Source organism: Rhipicephalus microplus, chromosome 7, assembly GCF_043290135.1.
Source record: "Rhipicephalus microplus isolate Deutch F79 chromosome 7, USDA_Rmic, whole genome shotgun sequence".
Lineage (NCBI taxonomy): Eukaryota > Metazoa > Arthropoda > Arachnida > Ixodida > Ixodidae > Rhipicephalus > Rhipicephalus microplus.
In genome coordinates, this window is record NC_134706.1 from 145,248,808 (window position 1) to 145,270,746 (window position 21,939).

A 21,939-nucleotide genomic window follows, 5' to 3' on the forward strand; every position below is an offset into this window, starting at 1 on the left:
TCACCGCAGGAGCTTGTTGCGAATCTGACGAACAAATGGCTGTTGCAGTAGACAAAAGAAATAGAGTGCAACGTTTACGCTGTCACCACACGTGCCCATTCGGAGCTCAGCACCGTCACCGTGCATAAGAAAGTATGTGAGCTGACTGGCGTGAGTATGCGTGCCGTGAGCCGGATAAAAGGTGATGCTCTTCGAGGTCTGCTGCTGTTCTTTAAGCGGAGGAATGCCCTCTTCAAGCGAGGGAGAAGTTCCAAAAAAAAAACTGGAACCAGAATGCAGCTCTATGACAATTTTACGCTTGGTGCGTTGTCAAGTAAACTGCAGCAGTACTTCTTGCGTAACGAGCTGCCGACATCGACGAAACTAGTTCGGGATGTGTCCACTGACCCCAAAATGCAGATGCTAGGTGTCAGTGAAAGGACTGTGTGCCAACTACTGAACGACATTGACATTACTTTTCGAAAAATAAAACACAACTCTGCCCAACTGGAAAGACAGGACATCGTCGTGTGGCGCAGAAGGTACCTGTGGACCCTGAGGCAGATGCGGAAGAAAAACAAGTATGTTTACCAAATGCTCGTTCCTTGGTTCCTTGCGCGTATCCACGTTTAATATGGCAGCGCTGGAGTAGCGCTGGTTTCGTCTTGCGATGCTGTGTATTTTTTTTTTTTTTGCGGGGGGAGGTTTGGTAAATTTTGCGAACGTGTATGTTGAATAGCCAGAAGTAATATAAAATGTGCAGTCTTTCTTATTGCAGGACTGTGTATTTTTTACACGAGACATGGGTGACCACATGACACACCAAATATACCGTGTTATAAGACACATGTTCTTACAAGAGAAGATGCCTTCCGACAAGGCACAACGACGGGTCTGCGAGCAACATCTGGCACGGAGGTCGCCTGATCGTGCTTAACGCTGGCAGCGAGAAGGGATTTGTGGAATGAGCGCGCCTCGTCTTTCGTGCGAAGAAGGCATCAGGAGACTACCATGCAGAATTAAATGGCAACCGATGTTGTCACACCTGTCCCGTTTATTAGGGAGGCGATCGCCGGGCTAATTCCAAGAGCCGAAGTATCGGCCCCCCGAACTGCACCACGAAAGCGTGGACAATTTAGAAGTGGTCCTTTTTGGTGCGCCAGCGGACGCCAGCTGTGGCCCAAAGAACAAGTCAGAGCCGAGAGTTGATAAACAAACAAATTATATTCTCAATAATGGCAGATCGACAAACAATACACAAAAATGCACACTCCACAATAGTTGCATACAATGTGTCACCAATCAAACCAATCAATCGACGTACTACACAACACAATCAGCCACACTTGAAACAACGGACTCGGACAACAATACGAGCTTCAATGCAGTCGCATGCATTGAACAACCAAGACACTTAAAGACTAAAGAGATAGAAAACCTATTCAGTCCAAAGTTCTTGGAACCAAAGTCGAGATGATACTCTTCCGAGAATCACTCACTCAAAGTCCAGCGTTGTTGTCGTTCCACAGCCCTCGAAGTTTCTCTTCCAGGAAACCTCCCGTCTTCAATTGGCCACTCTTCAAACTTCAACTTCTTCGCCGGAACACGTCGGCTTCACACACGCAGCTGTTGCCCCGCGTCTTCGCTCAATAGCGGTAAACACATACTCTTGCCGGTAGCTCGAGTCGTCACCCCTCAGGTGTAAATCCTCTTCATCTCCGGCCTCGTCCCTACGGACCAAAAACCTTCGCCGACTACACGGCGGGATCCCTACGCGCTCTGGCGCTAACTTTCCGTCTTCTCCTGGTCTCTCGTCTCGGCCGCTCGATTAAATACCTTCCGCGCCACCTTCCAGAAATTTCTCGTCATTTCGTCGGCGCGATACGCAGCGAAGGCTGGGGAGAGGTGCGAGACGGTTCGACTGCCCTCCCCGGAGGATGATTCAACTCGGTATGACCCCGCCCCGTTCGTTCTAGAAAAATCGCGGGCTTGCTGGGCCGCCGATGCGGGGTGAGGAGGTTCGTCTGCGACGCCACGCTTCCGCGGGGAGAGCACGCGCCCGGGGAGCCTCGGACGTTTGCTTTCTTTTTTTCTTTTTTTTCTTTTGACCTCGCGGCGTTTCTTTCGCCCGTTGTCGCAAGAATTTGGCGGCGCGCTCTTTTTTAGCGTTCGTTCTGTGACACTGCCCCCCACTTTAAGAATATTATCTCATAATATTCAAAACCACACAAACGAGCGCGAACAGTCACCACACATTCTCACAGACTGTAACACAATCCGTCGCTCATGACACTTCACATTCACAATATATCACTCAATACGATTGGACATAATAATTCAATTACACAACACGTGAAAACACAACCACAAGCGCATGAGTACAACACTCCACCACTCATTCCCAATAATACAAATGTATCAAGTCTCTCACTCAACAATGGTACAATACTATACATCACATCACAGCACAACACTTCGACACTTGTGACACAGGATACCACAACATCAACACAACATATGGCACTCAACACTGCCAACCACATTCTGCTTTGACCTCAGCACTTATCCTGCGTACTTCGAGCAGCGCTTGCGCCCCTTTTTGCGGTGCTCGCTCGATCTCTTCTTGTGCTTCCACGTTCTTTTTCGGCGAGCCCTTTCCAACGACGATATCTGAGGCGTTGTCTCAGCCATCGTTGTCTTTTCCGACACCGTTAACGCGTCATTACATTCGACGGGTCCTGTCCGTTTATTTACCCGCTTGATCATGCCTCTACATTTTGCCCGGCTGGCCGACTCCGTCACCTTTACACTGTCGGTCGGTTGAGGTCGTGCCGACGTAAGTCCGGTTGCTCGGCCCGTGAACTTATTCGACACGATCGTCTTCTCCTTCGCTGTCTCTTGCGCCGCAGCTTCACCTTGGGCTCTAGTGAGATCCGTCACGGGATGCTCCTCCACTGTATCTCGCGGCCGCTGTGTTGGCGAGGGCTCTATCTTCGGGTCTTCTCCCAAACATTCTGGATCACTTGGTCCTCGCGCCCCGTCGATGTTTCCGATGACAAGGTCGTAGAGGGGGGTCGTCATACATAGAGCGGTAACTTTCCCGCTGAAGTACGGGGTTTCCACCTCAATCTCTGCTTCGGGAAGCATCCGAACTGTACGGTCAATTAGGCAAACCGGTTTAGTTTTGCCTGTTAACTCACCTTCCCGTACCAAATTTCTCCGCACGATAACCGTGGAGCTACCGGTGTCTCTTAGAACCGTAATCTTCTTGCCCGCAACCTTTCCAAGCAGTGTTGGCATTCGCTTCGTAACACCGGTCGACTGTTTTGACATTACAGCACCAACAATAGGAATTTTTTCCCCATTTTCAATTCTACGAATCCGTCGGTGACGGCATTATTATCAGATTTCGGTGCTGCTTGCACACAGGATACCTGGTGAGTTTGACTCGCTCCGTTTCGACATGCATCTGCTTTGTGCCCAGTCTGACCACACTTGAAACATTTTACTGCCGTAGGGCTCGTAAAGATCGTTCAACAGTTTTTCGCGCGATGACCCACTCGGTTGCACAGAAAACATCGCGGAATGCTTTCTGGTGCACGCTTCTTTTCTTCGGGAGCCAATTTCTTCGAATCATCGGGACAATCTTTCTTGACCTTGGCCAAATTAGTTCCACCTTGCGCTTCCAAGAATTGATCAGCCAATTCAAGCATTCCTTCAAGTGACTCAGCCTTCCTCTCTTTCAAATACAGCGACAGGCTTGGGTGGCAACTAGTAAGAAATTGTCCTCTGATTAGGAGCTCTCTAAGTTCATCGTACTCCTGCGCTGTCCCTGAAAGTTCAATCCATCTGTCGAAATAATGGCAAAGTCGGGCGGCATACTGCGTAGCTGTCTCACCGTCAGCTGGCTTTCCTGTCCGAAATCTGTCCCGGAATCCTTCCACAGTGAATCTAAATCGCTTCAACAAAGCAGCCTTCACCTTGGCATAGTTGGCTGCATCGGTCGGCGTCAACCTGCCGTACACACTGAGCGCTTCCCCACTCAAGCAAGTACTCAAAGCAGTTGCCCATTGCTGTTCTGGCCAATTCTGGCTCCTCGCAATCGTCTCGAATCTGTGGAGGTACGCGTCTAGGTCGTCCTTCCTTTCATCAAACGCTACGAGTAGCTTGCTTGGGTTCAAGCGGAAGCCGTGATCTTCCCGTTCGCTGCTTTCAACTCTAGCTTGGACGGGAGTTTCGCTTCGCTGTTGCAAACGGAGCCGCTCGAGTTCAATTTCGTGCTGCCGCTGCCGTTCCCTTTCAGCCATCTCCGCTTCTCTTTCTTCTTTCAGCTGGCGCTCCCTCGCTTCTCTTTCTTCTCTCGCCCTTTCGGCTGCCAACTTCTCTCTCTCCAGCTCCAACTTCAATTGCTGCTCTCTTTCTTCTTTCAGCTGTCGCTCTTTTGCCTCTCTTTCTTCTTTCAGCTGTCGCTCATTTGCCTCTCTTTCTTCTTTCGCCCTTTCAGCTGCCAACCTCTCTCGCTCCAACTCAGCTGCTTTTTCTTCCTTGGCTCTCTCAGCTGCCAACCTTTCTCTCTCCACCGCCTCTTTCTCCTTCTGGCTTACCCATTTCCGTAGTTCGGCGCCAGAAAGACCCATCTTTTCACCAAGAGCAACTAACTTTTTGAGATCCATTGTGTCTCGCAACTCGCAAATAAAACCTTGCTGCGTGCAAAAAGTATCTGCCTAAATCGGTCTATCGGAACACTCCCCTGCACTCGTTAACGAGAACACTGAACAACACACAAAATTGTTCCGATAGCACTATCAACAACTCGAGGCTCTTTCTCACTACTTTGGACACACTGTGCACCAAAAGGTCCTGTCGCGGACGCCAGATTAACTGTCACACCTGTCCCGTTTATTAGGGAGGCGATCGCCGGGCTAATTCCAAGAGCCGAAGTATCGGCCCCCCGAACCGCACCACGAAAGCGTGGACAATTTAGAAGTGGTCCTTTTTGGTGCGCCAGCGGACGCCAGCTGGGGCCCAAAGAACAAGTCAGAGCCGAGAGTTGATAAACAAACAAATTATATTCTCAATAATGGCAGATCGACAAACAATACACAAAAATGCACACTCCACAATAGTTGCATACAATATGTCACCAATCAAACCAATCAATCAACGTACTACACAACACAATCAGCCACACTTGAAACAACGGACTCGGACAACAATACGAGCTACAATGCAGTCGCATGCATTGAACAACCAAGACACTTAAAGACTAAAGAGATAGAAAACCTATTCAGTCCAAAGTTCTTGGAACCAAAGTCGAGATGATACTCTTCCGAGAATCACTCACTCAAAGTCCAGCGTTGTTGTCGTTCCGCAGCCCTCGAAGTTTCTCTTCCAGGAAACCTCCCGTCTTCAATTGGCCACTCTTCAAACTTCAACTTCTTCGCCGGAACACGTCGGCTTCACACACGCAGCTGTTGCCCCGCGTCTTCGCTCAATAGCGGTAAACACACACTCTTGCCGGTAGCTCGAGTCGTCACCCCTCAGGTGTAAATCCTCTTCATCTCCGGCCTCGTCCCTACGGACCAAAAACCTTCGCCGACTACACGGTGGGATCCCTACGCGCTCTGGCGCTAACTTTCCGTCTTCTCCTGGTCTCTCGTCTCGGCCGCTCGATTAAATACCTTCCGCGCCACCTTCCAGAAATTTCTCGTCATTTCGTCGGCGCGATACGCAGCGAAGGCTGGGGAGAGGTGCGAGACGGTTCGACTGCCCTCCCCGGAGGATGATTCAACTCGGTATGACCCCGCCCCGTTCGTTCTAGAAAAATCGCGGGCTTGCTGGGCCGCCGATGCGGGGTGAGGAGGTTCGTCTGCGACGCCACGCTTCCGCGGGGAGAGCGCGCGCCCGGGGAGCCTCGGACGTTTGCTTTCTTTTTTCTTTTTTTTTTCTTTTGACCTCGCGGCGTTTCTTTCGCCCGTTGTCGCAAGAATTTGGCGGCGCGCTCTTTTTTAGCGCTCGTTCTGTGACAGATGTGAAAAGTAGTTCTTGGAACACCTATTGCTGAACATTGATTGATATGTGGGGTTTAACGTCCCAAAACCACTATATGATTATGAGAGACGCCGTAGTGGAGGGCTCCGGAAATTTAGACCACCTGGGGTTCTTTAACGTGCACCCAAATCTGAGCACACGGGCCTACAACATTTCCGCCTCCATCGGAAATGCAGCCGCCGCAGCCGGGATTCGAGCCCGCGCCCTGCGGGTCAGCAGCCGAGTACCTTAGCCACTAGACCACCGCGGCGGGGCAATATTGCCGAACATTGAACCGGTTAGAGTAACTGTCATGGACAATGCGAGCTACCACAGCGTGACCTTAACAAGGTGCCCCCTTCGTCGACTAGAAAAGACATCATTCAGTCGTTGTTGCGAAGCAAGGGCAGTCCTGTTTATGCTGATCAGCTAAAGGCTTAGCTGCTGGAGCTTGTGAATGAACACAAGAACAAGTATGCTGGGTACAGAATTGACACCGTCGCTAAAGCAGCTGGTCGTGATGTCTTACTGCTGCTGCCGTATCACTGCGAACTAAATTTGATCGAGGTAGTTTGGAGTCAGGTGAAAGGGTTCAAGCTTGGTGAGGTAGAATAGCTCTTGCTCACAGGCATTGACTTGGTGAGCGAAGAAAACTAGGGGTGGTACTGCGCTCATGAGGATAAAATTGAAAAGGAATCCTGGGAGAAAGGAGGCAAAATCGATTACGATATTCAGAGCCTGAACACAGAGCTAGGCTCAGACGCAAGCACAAGCTCTGAAAGCAGAGGAAATGAGACGAGCGCCGTGAAAGAAGTGTTCTGAGCGCTCTGTGCTTCCTACTGGATGCACCAAGAGAAAAAAATCACAGCATATCCGCGAAGTGGTTGATAATGAGTGTGGGAAGCTCCGTGGAATTATTTGGGCAACTTTGAATCCCTTGTATATTGCCCACTCGAATATTGAAATAAGAGGCAACACGTATGCCCAGTAAATACGATGTTGTTTTATTGGTTTTATAAGATATTGAAATCCGGACTTTGCTTTGCCTTCATTAAGACTGCCTTATCATCAGTGAAAAGAAGAACAAATGAATCTTGAATGTTATGTAAGCTAGTGGAAGTTCGCGAAGACGAGGTGTATGCACATCCCACTGGCTGTGGTTGGTTGTTTATAATCAAATGAAATACATCCTAGAGCGCATCACGATGTCATGTACTGTACAAGTAAGTTGTTGTTCTTGATATCTAAATTAATGTCGCCAGTCTGGTTCAGCTTGCGGACTTTACCGCGCCGCTGCAGCATCGCAGGAAACAGCGCATTCACGATCGCTTTATCTGTGGCAGAAAGAAAAAAACTCCCAAGCATTTTCCCGAGGGTGAACATGGTTAAGTGCGAATACACGGGGTGATGCTTTGAGGGGTATTTATTAATTCGCACTATTATATTTATTATTACACTATGGTGCCTTTATGGTGTAAAGGTTCCTGGGTATCGCAATTTGATCACACGGGGGAGTTTACGTTAACTTACTGGCGAATGCTAACGGATTTTAACTTTACTCCCCCTCACGACCCGCTCTCGACGGGAGACTGAGAGAGAAGGTGGGCGCGCGAGGGAGAGGGGTGCGCGCGCAGCTGCAGCGAGCGAGGAGAGCGGAGGAGCGAGCGAAGGGGGAGGGGGTATAAGGCGCGTTACTGACACCGATATCAGCGCCGCGTCCGTGGCTTATTCGGTAGAGCGTCGCGCTGCGGCCCGCCAAGTCCTCTTTCTTTTAAAGATAGAGAGAAGACTGCGGACGCCGCCGACGGCGGTGGATGGTTTGGGGTCGCTTATAAAGTGTATTCACACTTAAAAATGTGTGGTCTGTAACACGCTTGTTCTTCATCGTCATCAGCGTCATCGTCGTCGGTGGCTATGGCGCACAAAGCCAACGCCCCCAAGTGGCAAGGCTCGGCCTTGAGGAGCTTTGCCTCTAAAAATAAATGTGCATTGAAAATTCGGAACCATTAGGTGAACGTGAAGCGCCTCAGTTTGTGATCAGTTCTTTTAAAGATCAGGCTCTTATTTGAAATAAAACAACTGTATCAATGGAATATTTTACTAAACAGACACACCTTTACCAGAAGAAGCCGTACCACAAAGCTAAGGCACGAGGCACATCATAATGAACATTGCTATGACATGAGCATTACTTGCGCTAAAATGTTCCTGATAAATTTTTACGTGAGTTCGAAACAATGAACAAGTCAAACGTAGTTTATTTGCTATCACAAATTTTTATTTACGTACATTTTGTTTCTTTAGAGCTACACGAGAACACACTCGTTGGAACACTTGAGCGGCCGTCACTGGAGATACGAAAGGTTCACAAGTGAAACTAAAATTGAAACGTGGGCTGAACCGGACTACTTGGCGGAGGAGTACATGTGAAGTGTCTTCGTGCCCGCAGCTTTCCTTTCGTTGCCAAAAAGGTTGTCCGTGATTATAGGAGAGTTTAGTACATGCCACTGCAATCATCATAAGAATGGTGATAAAATGCGTTTTCATATGTAATGATTCCGCTAGTAAGTATGTTACGTTGACATTCGCGTAACGTCTGCATGAAAATTCATTGTCTGTTGTTTTTTTTTTAGGTAATGTGACTGTTTTCTGTTATGCCTGTGTAAGATACCTGCTTTCATAAACTATCTTGGGGATACGATCGTTCGATTTGCAAGAATGTTGACGATGGTGTTTGAAGCTCTCAGCGTGCGCTATTTTCCAAATTTGTTGCTTTGTTCTTGATAGCCCGTATACTACAAAAATGAATATCTTAAAAATATTAAGAGATTTGTTATCTCTTTTGCGCATGTCTGCAGGAAGGTATCGTCGGTTTCGCATCTGAACTGATACAGGTAAGAATCAGTTACTTGCTTTCAAGTATTTTTAACTAACAGCAGCAATATTGATACGATATTAGAGGATACCCTGAGAAATTAAGGCATCCTAACTGAGCCTATAAGACACTGCAGTAATCATGAAAGCAGAAATATCGCAAGAACTCGAGGCTTGTAAATTGGCCCCGACACCAAGTTGATCAAAGCGCACGTGAATTACACATGTACACAGAAACAGTTATGATTGATTGATTTGTGGGGTTTAACGTCCCAAAACCACCATATGATTATGAGAGACGCCGTAGTGGAGGGCTCCGGAAATTTTGACCACCTGGGGTTCTTTAACGTGTACCCAAATCTGAGCACACGGGCCTCGACATTTCCGCCTCCATCGGAAATGCAGCCGCCGCAGCCGGGATTTCAACCCGCGACCTGCGGGTCAGCAGCCGAGTATCTTAGCCACTAGACCACCGCGGCGGGGCAAACAGTTATGGCTATAGAACAAGACATTATCGTACTTAAAAGGTAATTTGCATTCTCTTCAATCACGTAACCACTGACGCAGCCCCAATTACTACCGAGGTAATAATCAGCAGCACGATGCTTAACAGTAGTGGTGTGCAATAATAATAATAATAATAATAATAATAATAATAATAATAATAATAATAATAATAATAATAATAATAATAATAATAATAATAATAATAATAATAATAATAATAACAACAATAATAATAATAATAATAATAATAATAATAATAATAATAATAATAATAATAATAATAATAATAATAATAATAATAATAACTATGATTCTCTATTTATAATCATATATTCTATAATATATTATCAATAAGAGGTACGATAAACGAAAAAGGTAGCTCGCAGCGATAAGCCCGGCAAGTCGGTACATCAGAGACGACGCACAGCAATACCGTATGACATCACCCGCCACTAATAAAAACACACACACGAAAGACACAAATACGACGGCACGGACGGCCCTTCCGAATCATTTATTTCACGCATGAAACGGAGCATGCGTGCACATGTTGCATGTACGTACGTGCGCAGAATGGCCAACAACACTGCGTGACCTGGTATGCTCTGAAACGATTTAATCGCTGAAGGCTGCATCTGCATTGACGTGGCACTGAAGTATTGAGTACCTAACTTATCAATTTGAAACGCGTCTACTAACTTACATTCATAAACTAAGTGGGGAATGCATCAGTGACACGTCGATACAGCGGCAGTCTTCAGAGATTACCTTGCTTGATAGCGGCCTTTGTTTGGCAGTATTGTTAGCCGTTCTGTGCACGTGTATGCCACATGTATACGCCCGCTCTTTTTGATGCGTGAAATGAAAGAGTTGGAAGTGCTGTCCACGTCATTGTGTTCATGTCTTTACTGTGTTCAACTGGTGAGCACAAAAAAAGGGGTTAGTATAGGAGCAGAAGAAGGAATGGGTTAACGCGTAAGATCAATAGGGCGGAGTTAATTGAAAGATTATATGGCGTATGTGTTTCCAAACTTTGAGGTGCTCCTTCAAAGAAACACTTATGCTTCTTGCGTCGGGAAATGATTGTCGTACAGAAGATGCACACGAGATGTGTCACGGTACTCTTAGTTACATACGTGGTTCCTTGTCTCAAGGTAAAATACTGTTGTAAGTGGGCGCTTGTGTGTGTCAAGGCCCTTCTCTCTCTTCGTCTTATGCGCTTTCAGCTTGTATCTTTCTAGAGTGTGTTGTGTTCTGTAGAGGCAAAAATTCCGTGCAATGGGCAATACCAACTTGGCCAAGAAGAAGCTCTCCTCAAGCACAGCGACATGAAATGAAAAGTTGGTTACGAATCTAAATCAAGGAAGACAAAAAAATAAGGACAGGCTTGTAGCTTACTTGCACTATGCTTTTGCACGCAGTAACGTAGAATAACCAAAGTAACCTTTGCATTAAAATTATCTTACCAACAGAACATGTAGGTCACATTGATGTCCTTTTAAATGGTTTGTATCCGGTATGAAAGAAAATATTTCCACGTTCCTTGCTCAAGTTTTGTTATCGACCCTTTACACTGAACGTGTTTCTTAGCCCGAACCGTGCCTGCATTTTTCAAGAAGCTTCGGGACTGTAGTAAATAATTTCGTTAAGATCAGGTCCACTTTGCGAACATTACAGGTTATTCTGGAACCTACGTGACTGCTAGCGATAACACTAAAATATTCGACGACACGTGTAAAATGCCGCCGCGCTTAACCGCGTGTCAGTTATTCGACGGCCGAGGCTGTATTCGCCGTTATCAGTGGCCGTGTATTGCAGTAACCTAATCTTCAGTTTCCTGGCCACAATATCGGCGGAATAACCAGTTCATCTTAGCATAAGTCTGCTCCTTTCGGGCACGTCACGACCGCGTGACATCTGATGGAGGTGCTGAGTATCGATGCCCGTACCTCTCCTACGTGACATTCGCGTACAACACTGCCATGGAAGAAATGATGCAAGTGACGCCATACAAGTTGGTGTATGGGAAGAGCCCGGTCACGGCACTCGGCGCAGTGTTACGCAACGTAAACGATGAAAAAAAAAACACCGACGTGACTGTCTACCTTCAGCGCGCTGAAGGAGCATGACAGCTCGTCAAACTCCGGATGGAAATTCAACAGGCGACCGACAGCCGCTGTTAGAATCTTTGACGACGCTTCGTGTAAAACCAGGCTGATGTACGTGTTTGATTATCGACGCCTATACACGGGTGTGGACTCAGTGCAAAATTTCTTTCGCGGTACTTCGAATCATACAGGGTAGTGCGACGTTTCGACCCACTCTACCAAGAGTTCGCCCCTCATGGCACAACGAACTCTCAATGGTTCCGGTCGCAACCTGATGTCGTCCAAGTAGCACGCCTTGCGCCGTTTCATACGCGTTAATGTGCTGAAAGAGTGCATTCGGTTGCTGTTGTTTTTGTGGTTGTTATTGCTGTATCATGATATATTTCGTGTACTGTCTTATTATTATTATTGTACTTTGATCTTCTGTTAAAGCATAGGAACGATGCCTTTTTTTAGAGGAGGAGGAGGGGGCAATGCCACGTTTTTTCCTCAAGCTTCGTTATTGCACTGTTACTCTGTACTCAATTCTCCGCACGAACCATGCCTACAGTGTTCAAGAAGCTTCAGGACTCTAGTAGATCATTTCTTTAAGATCATTCCCACTTCGGGAACATTAAGGATTATTCTAGACCCTACATGGCCGATAGCGATAATGCTAGAATATTCGACGACACGTTTGTAAGTGCCGCTGCACCGCACCACTTGTAAGTTGATTGATGGCCGACGCTCTATTGGCCATTATCAGTGTCCGTGTATTGCTTTAATCGGACCTTCAGTTTCCTGCCCACAAGTTCCACCGAATAATCAGTTTCATCTCAGCATCGAGTCTGCTCTCTTCGTCATGACGCCATGACAATAATATTGAACACACGGAGTATAAACAATACAGCATTGAGGTGAGCTTGGATACTTCTTAAAGTACAATTTTCTGCTGCAGAAGAAGCATTATTGGTGTGCTCAGTTAAAATGATGCGGACATACACTTTTGGTAAAGATTTGCGATATCTTAGTCTAACGATTAGTATAAGAAAGCAAGTAGTAGTAGTAGAAGTGTTCATTTAAATAATAAATATAACAAACTACAATATAATTTTCAACGACAATGCCTGACGATTCTCTTTAAAACGCAAATTATAGCTTCAATTATTTCTAACGCTCGCTTTTCCTTAAATTTAAAGCAGGCTTACGCTTAGATTGGCGCTTTAAAATTATCAATAAGCCTTCTGTGAATTCAAAGCGCGCATGAAGCGTACTCTTGGACTAGCTCCGCCCAGAAGGAAATATCTACACCTGTTCATCAATAGCACGTCCACCATATAACAACGGTATTCGTGAAACGCGCATGCAAGCATCACCAAAAAGGTAGCGGTGCTGACCATCGATCAGCATGGATGACGTCATCATGATTTATCACAGTCTAAAGGTAGTATATTGAATTGTCGCATGTAATGGCATCTGCGGCAGCAGAGTTGACTGCTATGAAATCTGCTGTGCAACACATCGTGGAAGAGCGACTGCGGAAATGAGCCATATTCTGTGACTCAAATGCAGCACACCAGAGTCTGTAGTTTACATCCCGTAAGAGGGCACAATAGCAATTCATACATGAGCCTGAAAAACTACAACCAAGCAAACATAACAGCTTAATTCAGTAGTTACCCTGACATGCCGGTATTAGTGGGAATCAGCTGATGACACAGCCCGTTCAGCTCATGAAGGAATCAGCGTGGTGGTGATCCTAACATCAAGGTCTGATGCGCGAATACTACTGGTGGAGAATCTTAAATGCATGTTTGGATTGTATGTAAACTTCCAAAGGTGTCAGCTAAATACATACTCCAATCGCGAATTTCTCACTTCATTTCGATGTTGTTATGATGCCTTTGGATGGGTTGTGCATTTAGAATGGCATATCAGTTTTGCATCCGTATGTCGAACACCGCTACCTTGCACTCCTGCGAAACTGGAGACAGAATCGAACACGTGCTGTGCAACTGTGCTCGCTATGACGCTCAGCGATACTCGCTTCGAATCTGCTTGTACCAACAGGAGTGTAGGCCACCTTCTGTAAACAAGACTCTACGACCATTGATATGTGCTTCGAGGGCCCAGAAGGCTATGAAAGGGCCACTTGCGTGAGCTCTTGCAGACGTCATGTATTCCCCCAAGTGTGATTCTGGCTGTTGTTGTGACTCGCGTCCGTGGGCGCCCTTCCAGACACGAGAACAATGGCTGGGCAGCGTTCCCATGCCCGGAATTCCAGTTCTCTCGGAACGAGCACCCAGTGGCGGAAAGTGACAAAAGGATTAGATTGTGGCAACTTCGACGGTCCGTGAGCCAACGTACCTACAAGCATTTGCTCTCGGCTGGCTTGTTTAGAGAGATAGCCGGGCAGCCCGACCGCGCAGGTCGTGTGTGAGCAATTAAAGTCTCTACTTCTTGGCTGCCCTTCCAACCACCACCTTGTTCCGGGAAGGAACCCATTTCCCTTCTCCTCAGTGAAACTCGGACCGGAGTAGCACTGCGTCAGGAGATGTGACCCTAATCTGCGACTGTGTGTTATTGACTGATGCTGTGGAGAATTGTATCTTCTGTGTGATTGGTGCTTCAGTGAAGAAGGAAGAGCTTGGCAGGGCTTAAAACGACGCTTGAAAGTTCTGGACGGGGCTCTGAACCATGATATAACGGTTCAACCACAATGCTTGTGGTTTGTGGAACTCCTAACCTCTCTATGCTGTAAATAAGTGTAAGTAGTGCCAATATACTGTTTGTTTTTCGTATCCCCGACTTGTCAGCTTTCCTTTTCTTCATCCGAAGTTGCACTACGCTACCACAGGAATCCGGGTTCGACGGGACCCTGACGTCTCGGCAACACACGTCAGCGGGGACGCGTCGGGTAGACCCTGGTCCAAAACACTCTGCCCATCTCTTCATTTTTATTTCTACTAGATGCGAAGTATCTTATGGTAGACTTCAATCGAGTGTGGGTGCCTGTGATGTGATCACCCTTATTGCGCATGCGCATCATCCCCCCCCTCTCTCTCTCACCTCACAACGCTGGCAGCTTCTGCTAGCGAGTTCTTGAATGAAAAACAAAAATTGGGTGACCTTTAAGCTTCGTTTCTTTTTAGTTGAACGCGATGGCAATATTCAGCCCCTTATGCGCCCTTTAACCGCAATGTGCATACTTAATAATGTGTTTTGTTACACAAGCAGGCACACACACAGGCACACACACACACACACATGCACACGCGTGCAAGCCTGACGTATCTATAAAAATGCAGTGACTGAGCAGTGTGTCCAGTTCCCTCTGCTAAACCAGCGCTCTAGCTGTTGTAGTAGAGACAAGTTTTTCACACTGTCTCACAGATGGCACACAGACACCCACACGCGCGTGCGCGTGGATGGTACATGCAGGTTTTTGATCTAAAGCAAGAGTCGCATGGCCTCTAAGATACACGCCGTGCACTTACCATCTGAGAAGCCACGGCCGCCTGGATCGGGCGCGTGCAGGCGATTGTGAAGAGGCCATAAAGAGTCTCACAGTGACCCATAGACGGCAGCACATTATCTAGCGTTTGCTGTTTGCTTGATCAACGCCTCTGAAAAGGCATGAAAAGTTCTGCGCTAGATGGACATAGTTGTCCATTGTTAAAGCTGTTTGAAAGTTCCTGTGTATTTTAAGCAGCGATGGCTGCACAATCTCGGATTTCTGAAACCTAGTTTGATGGCCGCCCGAATGCGCCCGCAAATCACGGAATCTGCTCGTTTTCGTCGTGACACCTGTCGGACAAAATTAGTTAAGGAGATTGCTTGCTTTTCATGCAATTTATTATATTATTTTTGCTCAAAGCAGCTGTAAGTAACATGGTAAATTTCCGGTAGACATCTGCTTACCACGCGAATGGCCTGGGTTCGATATTTATTCTTTAATTTATTTGCTTCTTTCTCGATTTCTTGCGTACGAAAGATTTTTCGCTCACAACCAATGGTGTCAACACCAATGGCGCAATTTCTGTGACACGAGCTAAAGCTCTATCGCGTTAAAACCGACTACTCGCGCTTCACTACCGTTCGCTGGCCATCCCGTTTATATAGGCACTGGATCTTGACCTCTAAAGAAGCGCTGTTGAGAAATTCTCCTGTGTTGTTGAAGAATGAAAATTCGCGCATTGCTCGTCAACTAATAGCTAACTGCGGGTCTTTGTGTCCCATTTGAGTCTTCTGTCTCTCACTTTCCAAACTTGGGTCCATCGCTGCACGCTTTCCACCTTCCGAAGATTTTCTCTTGCACAATGAAATAATGAGCGCCAACGTCAACATCGCCGCAAAAAAAAAAAGCGCTAGCATCGGCTAGTTCCCATTGACACATGGCTACCTTTAGCGAGAGATAGCATAATTTTTAAAGGGGCGTAGGGCGTATTGTTTTGCACGACATGTATCACGCAGTATACGCCCATAGAATGAACGTAGAAATGCTTGATGCACAACCAAGCATGCCATGAGCAAATGAGGAAAGAGAAACCATGGGCAAGTTTCGCAATGTCTCAATCTTGTGTATTTTTTAGGGGCGAAGCTTCTTGTAGCAGCACCTGTTCGTCCCTCGTAGCCGTTGTAGTAGTGTGTAACAAGTATAACATTTTGACCTTAAAGGTGGTGCCGGTGAGAGATTTCTTCTGTGCGTTGCTGAACGATAAAAGATAGTGCTCAATGTACATGCCAATGGCTTTTAAGGAGGAATGAGAGAAAGGAGAATTTGACTTTTAGTTAACGCGCATGCTGCAAACTTTTTATTGTTCAACGACGCACAGAAGACAAGAAAGGGTTTCTACGTTATACTCGCTGGGTGTAACCTCCTAGGTTTTAGAAAGGTTTAGCGAGCATTGGGCCGCAGTGCCATGAATACAGTGAACTAGTATATACCACGAACTCGAGGTGGTTAAAGGTGGGAAGTACACACGAAGTGCAAGCCGTAAGAAAGTGTGCGTGTGCCTCCTCTCGTTCAGTCCTTGTAATGCCCGCTGGATGGTGGTGCTTCTATATGAGGAACATATGATGAAAATATGCGAGATGGTGGTACTTAGAGTGTTGAATAGGTGGACGAACGGACACACAGACAGATGCATGGACGGACGCACGGATGGCTGCACGGACAGATGGACGCATAGATGGACGCAGGAGCGGATGCGTGGACGAAAGCAGGGACAGACGCACAGATGAACGTGTGGAGTGGACGCACGAACAGACGCACGCACGGCAGGCGGATGGATGCACGGGCGGCCACACAGACGCATGCATGGATGGACGGAAGCAAGAACGAATGGACGGACGAATGCTTCGCCCCACTATCCATCATTCACTCCGTGGATATGCTGCCATTTTTTCCCTTAGCCTCTTCACCCTTCCCTTAGTGGACGGTAGCAAACCGCAAGTGCGGCTGCTTAACCTCCCTGCCTTTCGTTTCTTTTTGCTCTCTTTGTCTCTTCAAATGCAACAAAATCGAGAGCAACTGAGATTGCAGCAGTGACTAGAAAACAAGAAGTAGCGACGAACACAGGAAAAATCCAGAAATGAATCAAGCGTTATCCAGTGCTTTGCCTGCTTCTGTCTGTGCGTAGTTCACATTGTGTCTCGTTTTCCATAACATTGAGCAACCTACCGAAACAAACACTCTAGACCAAAACGTGGTCACCGCTGGTCTTCGATGTGTCGAAGTGAAATTGGGTTCCAACAGAATCTCATGTCCCATCCTGCGGTCTAATTTCGAGCTTCTCACTCTGACGTTCTAGTTTGTAGTCATAGTGTCTTATTCATTTTTCAGTGCACTTTTGCCGGGCTCGCGAACCTTGACCTAGAATCGCAGAGGTACTTGACGATAGAGTTTCTGAAGTTCCTTCTACGTGCAGAAACAGACGACTTTGGTAAGTAGGGCTAGGCCCACAATTGCTTTGTACTAAGCCTATATTTTGAGTATGCTACTCAATTCATCCAATTTATATTTACGAGTTTGATGTTTAGTTTTCTTTTCTGCACTTAGCTTTTACCCAACAACGACAAATAGATAAATATTGTCATATTTTCGCTTGGCCAATCCATTCTCCAACTCACATGGAATGGAGCCAACGGGTGGCTTTAAAACAACAAGTATTTGCATAGCCAAACCTTAGCCAACTTTAGAAACCATTACCCATCTTTAATTGATCTTCAGCTTACATTAGGCAATACTAGCAACATTAGAGGTGAGAGGGCAGCTACTAAAGCAAAGCCTCACTACAGGCTTAACTTGGCCGGTCATTATCGCCGTCATCGTACCACGTGAGGTATTGCAAGGAAGAGACTCGGAAATGCTTTTTTATTGAAAAAATTAAACATCTTTTCACCTGATTGTGCCAAACACCACGTTTGTTATTTTCAAAATCGTTCTAGTCAATTGTTATTCTTTGCTAGCATGCCTTGAACAAGCATACGTAGTGATAACATTGCCAATGTGTTTGCTGTTGATACGGATGCCGTAGGTTGGATAACAGGCTCAGACACGCATTAATTTGTGTTAAAAGGTCATGAAATGTTTCGTTCTGTGCATAGGGCACATGTTTCGGTGTCTGTGTGACGTCAAAACATTTCATCACGTTGTTTGTCACACCGGTTGCTTCGTTCCTTCAGACTGGCTGGTGGGCTAGTTCATTGCTATGTGTAACTGGGAAGTGGTCTGCTTAAGCTTTTTTTTATGCGTTAAGCTTTTTCAGTAAATAAGAAGTTATTGTTACAAACTCTGTTCATGAAGTGACAGTATGTACGTGCTAATGAAATGTTTTTTTTTACAGTTGTGGTGTATCCTTTCATCATCAACGCATGCAAGAGCATCAGTTCGGGGCTCGGTCTGCTGACTGGAAATATTCTTAATATTAATTGTGGTGAGCTGAACTACGACTTAATCGCGGTGTGCAGCGATCCTATTTTCACATCAGCCCAGGCTACCACACCATTTGCAGAGGCAAGCACACTCTCTTTTTTGTTTTGTTGATCGTATTGTTTGACCTATCGCCAAAAACAACGCCTGTGCATAGCACTCTGGAATAAATGCTATATGTGTATCTGCATTCTGTAGTTATCCCTGCTCTGAATGTTTCAGGTTGAACTTTCTGTGGGGTCATGCAATGCCAAACGCCCCAGCCATTTTGGCGACCATCTGAAATGTACTTAAAAATATATATGCTGATTTACTGCATTGAAATCAGTAAAACGGTAGAATACTTGGGAAAGAAAAAAATGTTTCGGCCATGGGGGTACTATTCTGAACTTCTCGGAATGTTGTTTGGGTGTTGTTTGTGGAAACATTTATTTTAAATTACCTCTTCTTTTTTCTATACCAAGTTTGGTCTGCACGGTAAGTAAAGATTTTCGTAAAGGTTGATTTAGGTTCAGTAAAAATAGCGCAATTTCTATGGCACATACGCATCCGAAAGTTTAGCTAAAATTTGTTATGTTGTTATATTTCTATTTTTCTATTTCAATACAGCACTTTGCATGAAGATTTGAGTAGTTAATACTTACTTCGCAGAAGAAATAATTGAGTAAAAAATATTTTTAGACCTCTAGAGCTGCTGAAATTTACAATAAAAATTCACGAACTTCACAAAATTCTCATTTTTGTCCATAATGAGACGCAATTCACACCATGCATGGTTCTAATGAAAATCGCAATAAACCTAAATTGAAAGCAAAAAACTGTTCTTTTCATATGGCAAATCTTATCCTTTTTTTTATGGAAAAAAATCATTTTCGACTTTTCCTATTTACGTCGATGGGAAATTTTAGGGCGGTATCTGTCGTATGGCCAATTTAAAAGATAGGCGCCAATGGGAAGTTCAAATTATATTTTCTTACTTAAAACAAAAAATGTAATAATAAAATTTGCCACGTAGAAAAAACTGCCTGTTTGTTTTTGATTTAGGTATAAAAATGATTTTAAATTAACCACAACATTGTGCGACTAGCGTCTCAATGTGGAGAAAAATGATGATTTTGCGAAATTACTGATCTTTTCTCTTAAAGTTTGCCAGCTTAAGAGGTCTAAAAATAATGTTTTCTCAAAATATACCTTCTGTGGGGTAAGTATTCACCACTCAAATATTCATACATATTGCATTATGGCAATAAGAAGGCAAACATTACACTATTTGGCTAAACTAGTGGAAGCCTATGCGCCAGAAAAGTTGCACTAATATTGCTGAGTTTCAAAGAACACACACGAGGGCATTTACTTAACATGTAGACCAAACTTAGTATAACAAGATGAAGCGGTACTTTAAAAATTGTTTTCACAAACTACACCACAATTAACATTCCAGGAAGTTCAGAAGGCAGCCACTTGACGAAAGTTTTTTTTTTCTCCGAAATATTGTAGCAATTCACAATTTAAAGCAGTAAGTTAGCACGATTTTTTTCAAGTGCATTTGAGATGGTTGCCAAAATGGCTGGAATGTTTAGCGTAAAATGACCATTAAGAGAAAGTGTTTTCAGAGCTCATCTCAATAGCTTGAAGCATAACCGAGAAGAATTGGAAAGATTATCGCTTTTAGTATACATCTGAAAGTACGTTCGTGTTTTGTCACTAGTAGAGTTTCCTATAAATTCCATTGAAGAATGTCTGGTGTTGCCTAAGGGAGCTGCAACGCATGCTGCTTTAGACAACAAGAAAATAATGGGTAGCACACGGATAGATTTGTCTCAGATTCGTTTCTTCGGCTCCGTTTGGCTGCTGAGGGCGTCAATGAGCTTTGATGCAAAACGAAGTTCAGCTAAGATTCAGCAGTTAAATATGACAACCTAGACATTTCAGACTGAACAATTGAAATCGTCTGACAGTGTTCGCAACGGTTCATTTTTTATTCAGAATAAAACAGAAACACAACCATAAAAAGAGCCACAATGCGTTTGAAGCTCATGAGCACGAAAAGAAGGCTAATTTCTCCTCATTGCCTTGCCGTCTAAACAATTACCGTGTCAGTGTTCCCTCTAGGTAAGTTTAGAGAACTATATGTTGTCAGTGACGTAAACAAAAAACTAGAGTGTATGAAACTTGAAGTGCTTCTGTGTCGTTCAGTTGTTGCACCTTAAAACGAACTTACTCACTTAGCTTTTTGACCCTTTGACACTTTCGACATTTTGAAAATCTTGCTACGTACCATCAGTGAATCTTCTCTTCAACCAAAAATTAAAGCGAGGGCTAAAGCGAAAGTTAAAGCGAATTAAAGCGAAAATCTAGCCTTACCAGTGTTCCCTTTATTATAATTCGAAGAACACCAGAAATATTTCTGAAAAGACACTGCCAATTCATTTTTTGTTGTTGTGCGGCCTACCATATTTTATTTCCCCACAGTGCTTGGGTGTGAACGGACTGACTTGTGATGGCTTTGATCCAGTTTATGTGAGTACTTTTTTGTTCTGACGAGCACGTATCTTGCATGATATGGCTAGACAACTCACATAAAGTCGTTCGTGTTAATTTGCTTTTTTTAGGGTATTTTTCCTGCTTGTTACTTGTCGCCCTTTTTTGCAGATTTGTGCCAATACGATCTTATAGTTATTTGCGTCTTGCGAAAGCCAGCATGAAAAACCGAAATAGTGCCATGTAGCAGCGAAACCTTGAGCAATTCAGGCATCAAATAAACTTTAGGCATTTCTTGAGACATATTTGTAACAAAATAAGCAACACACAACGAAAAACTGCGCATTGGCAGAATTGTAAGTGACCGAACTCGCATTTCTCATCTCAATGCGTTAGCTATTTATGAAGCTCCTACCAATACGCACCACTGGCCAAGAACCTCAAGTTGGACTGAAATGGAACACGAACAAAAAAGTCCTAGTTTAATTTCAAAGCCGAAGCAACGAATGCAGTTGCAACAAATTGAATTGTAATACCGAGAATGATAGGCAGGTCAGAACGACTGCAGGTTGCTCACGCACAAATCGCACACAAAACGTAATCACAGGTTCAGATTAACGCTAACTAACAATTAAGTGTCGCTGAAGTACTTCGCTCCGTTTGAAAAGCACCCCCTTTTCGCAAACGGGGGCTGTGCAGCGAGCGAAGTGACCTTTGTGTGCCCAGCAACTACTGCGCAATCGTTCCATTGAAAGCTAAGGCGTACAATTCTTCGCAATGCGAGATAAGCGCACAAACGCCTGATCACCTGCCTCCCCCCCCTCCCTCTTCACAGAAATGTGCTTTGCATGTGCTATATGGACCCCATACCAAGAATATCTAATAACCTCGCTTGGACGCATAAAAAATAAGGCTGCATGGTATATCACTCAAACTTTTTAACGGTTCATGAGCATAACACAGATTTGGTGCAATAATTCTTAACAGCACCTAGATATCCGACGCAAGATTACCTTGTTTTGTCTGCTTGACAAGTATGTCTATTCT

The 21,939-nt window shown here is 45.1% G+C and overlaps 1 protein-coding gene across 1 annotated transcript in view; it reads left to right on the plus strand.

Moving 5' to 3' along the window:
* Window positions 1-21,939, plus strand: part of LOC119185303 (uncharacterized) — a 60,114-nt gene that overhangs the window by 20,411 nt on the left and 17,764 nt on the right. The window contains exons 4-7 of the mRNA XM_075868321.1: window positions 8,868-8,903; window positions 17,323-17,422; window positions 18,326-18,495; window positions 20,884-20,931. Coding sequence (XP_075724436.1) covers window positions 8,868-8,903; window positions 17,323-17,422; window positions 18,326-18,495; window positions 20,884-20,931 — 354 coding nt within the window. The remainder of the gene's footprint in view (window positions 1-8,867; window positions 8,904-17,322; window positions 17,423-18,325; window positions 18,496-20,883; window positions 20,932-21,939) is intronic.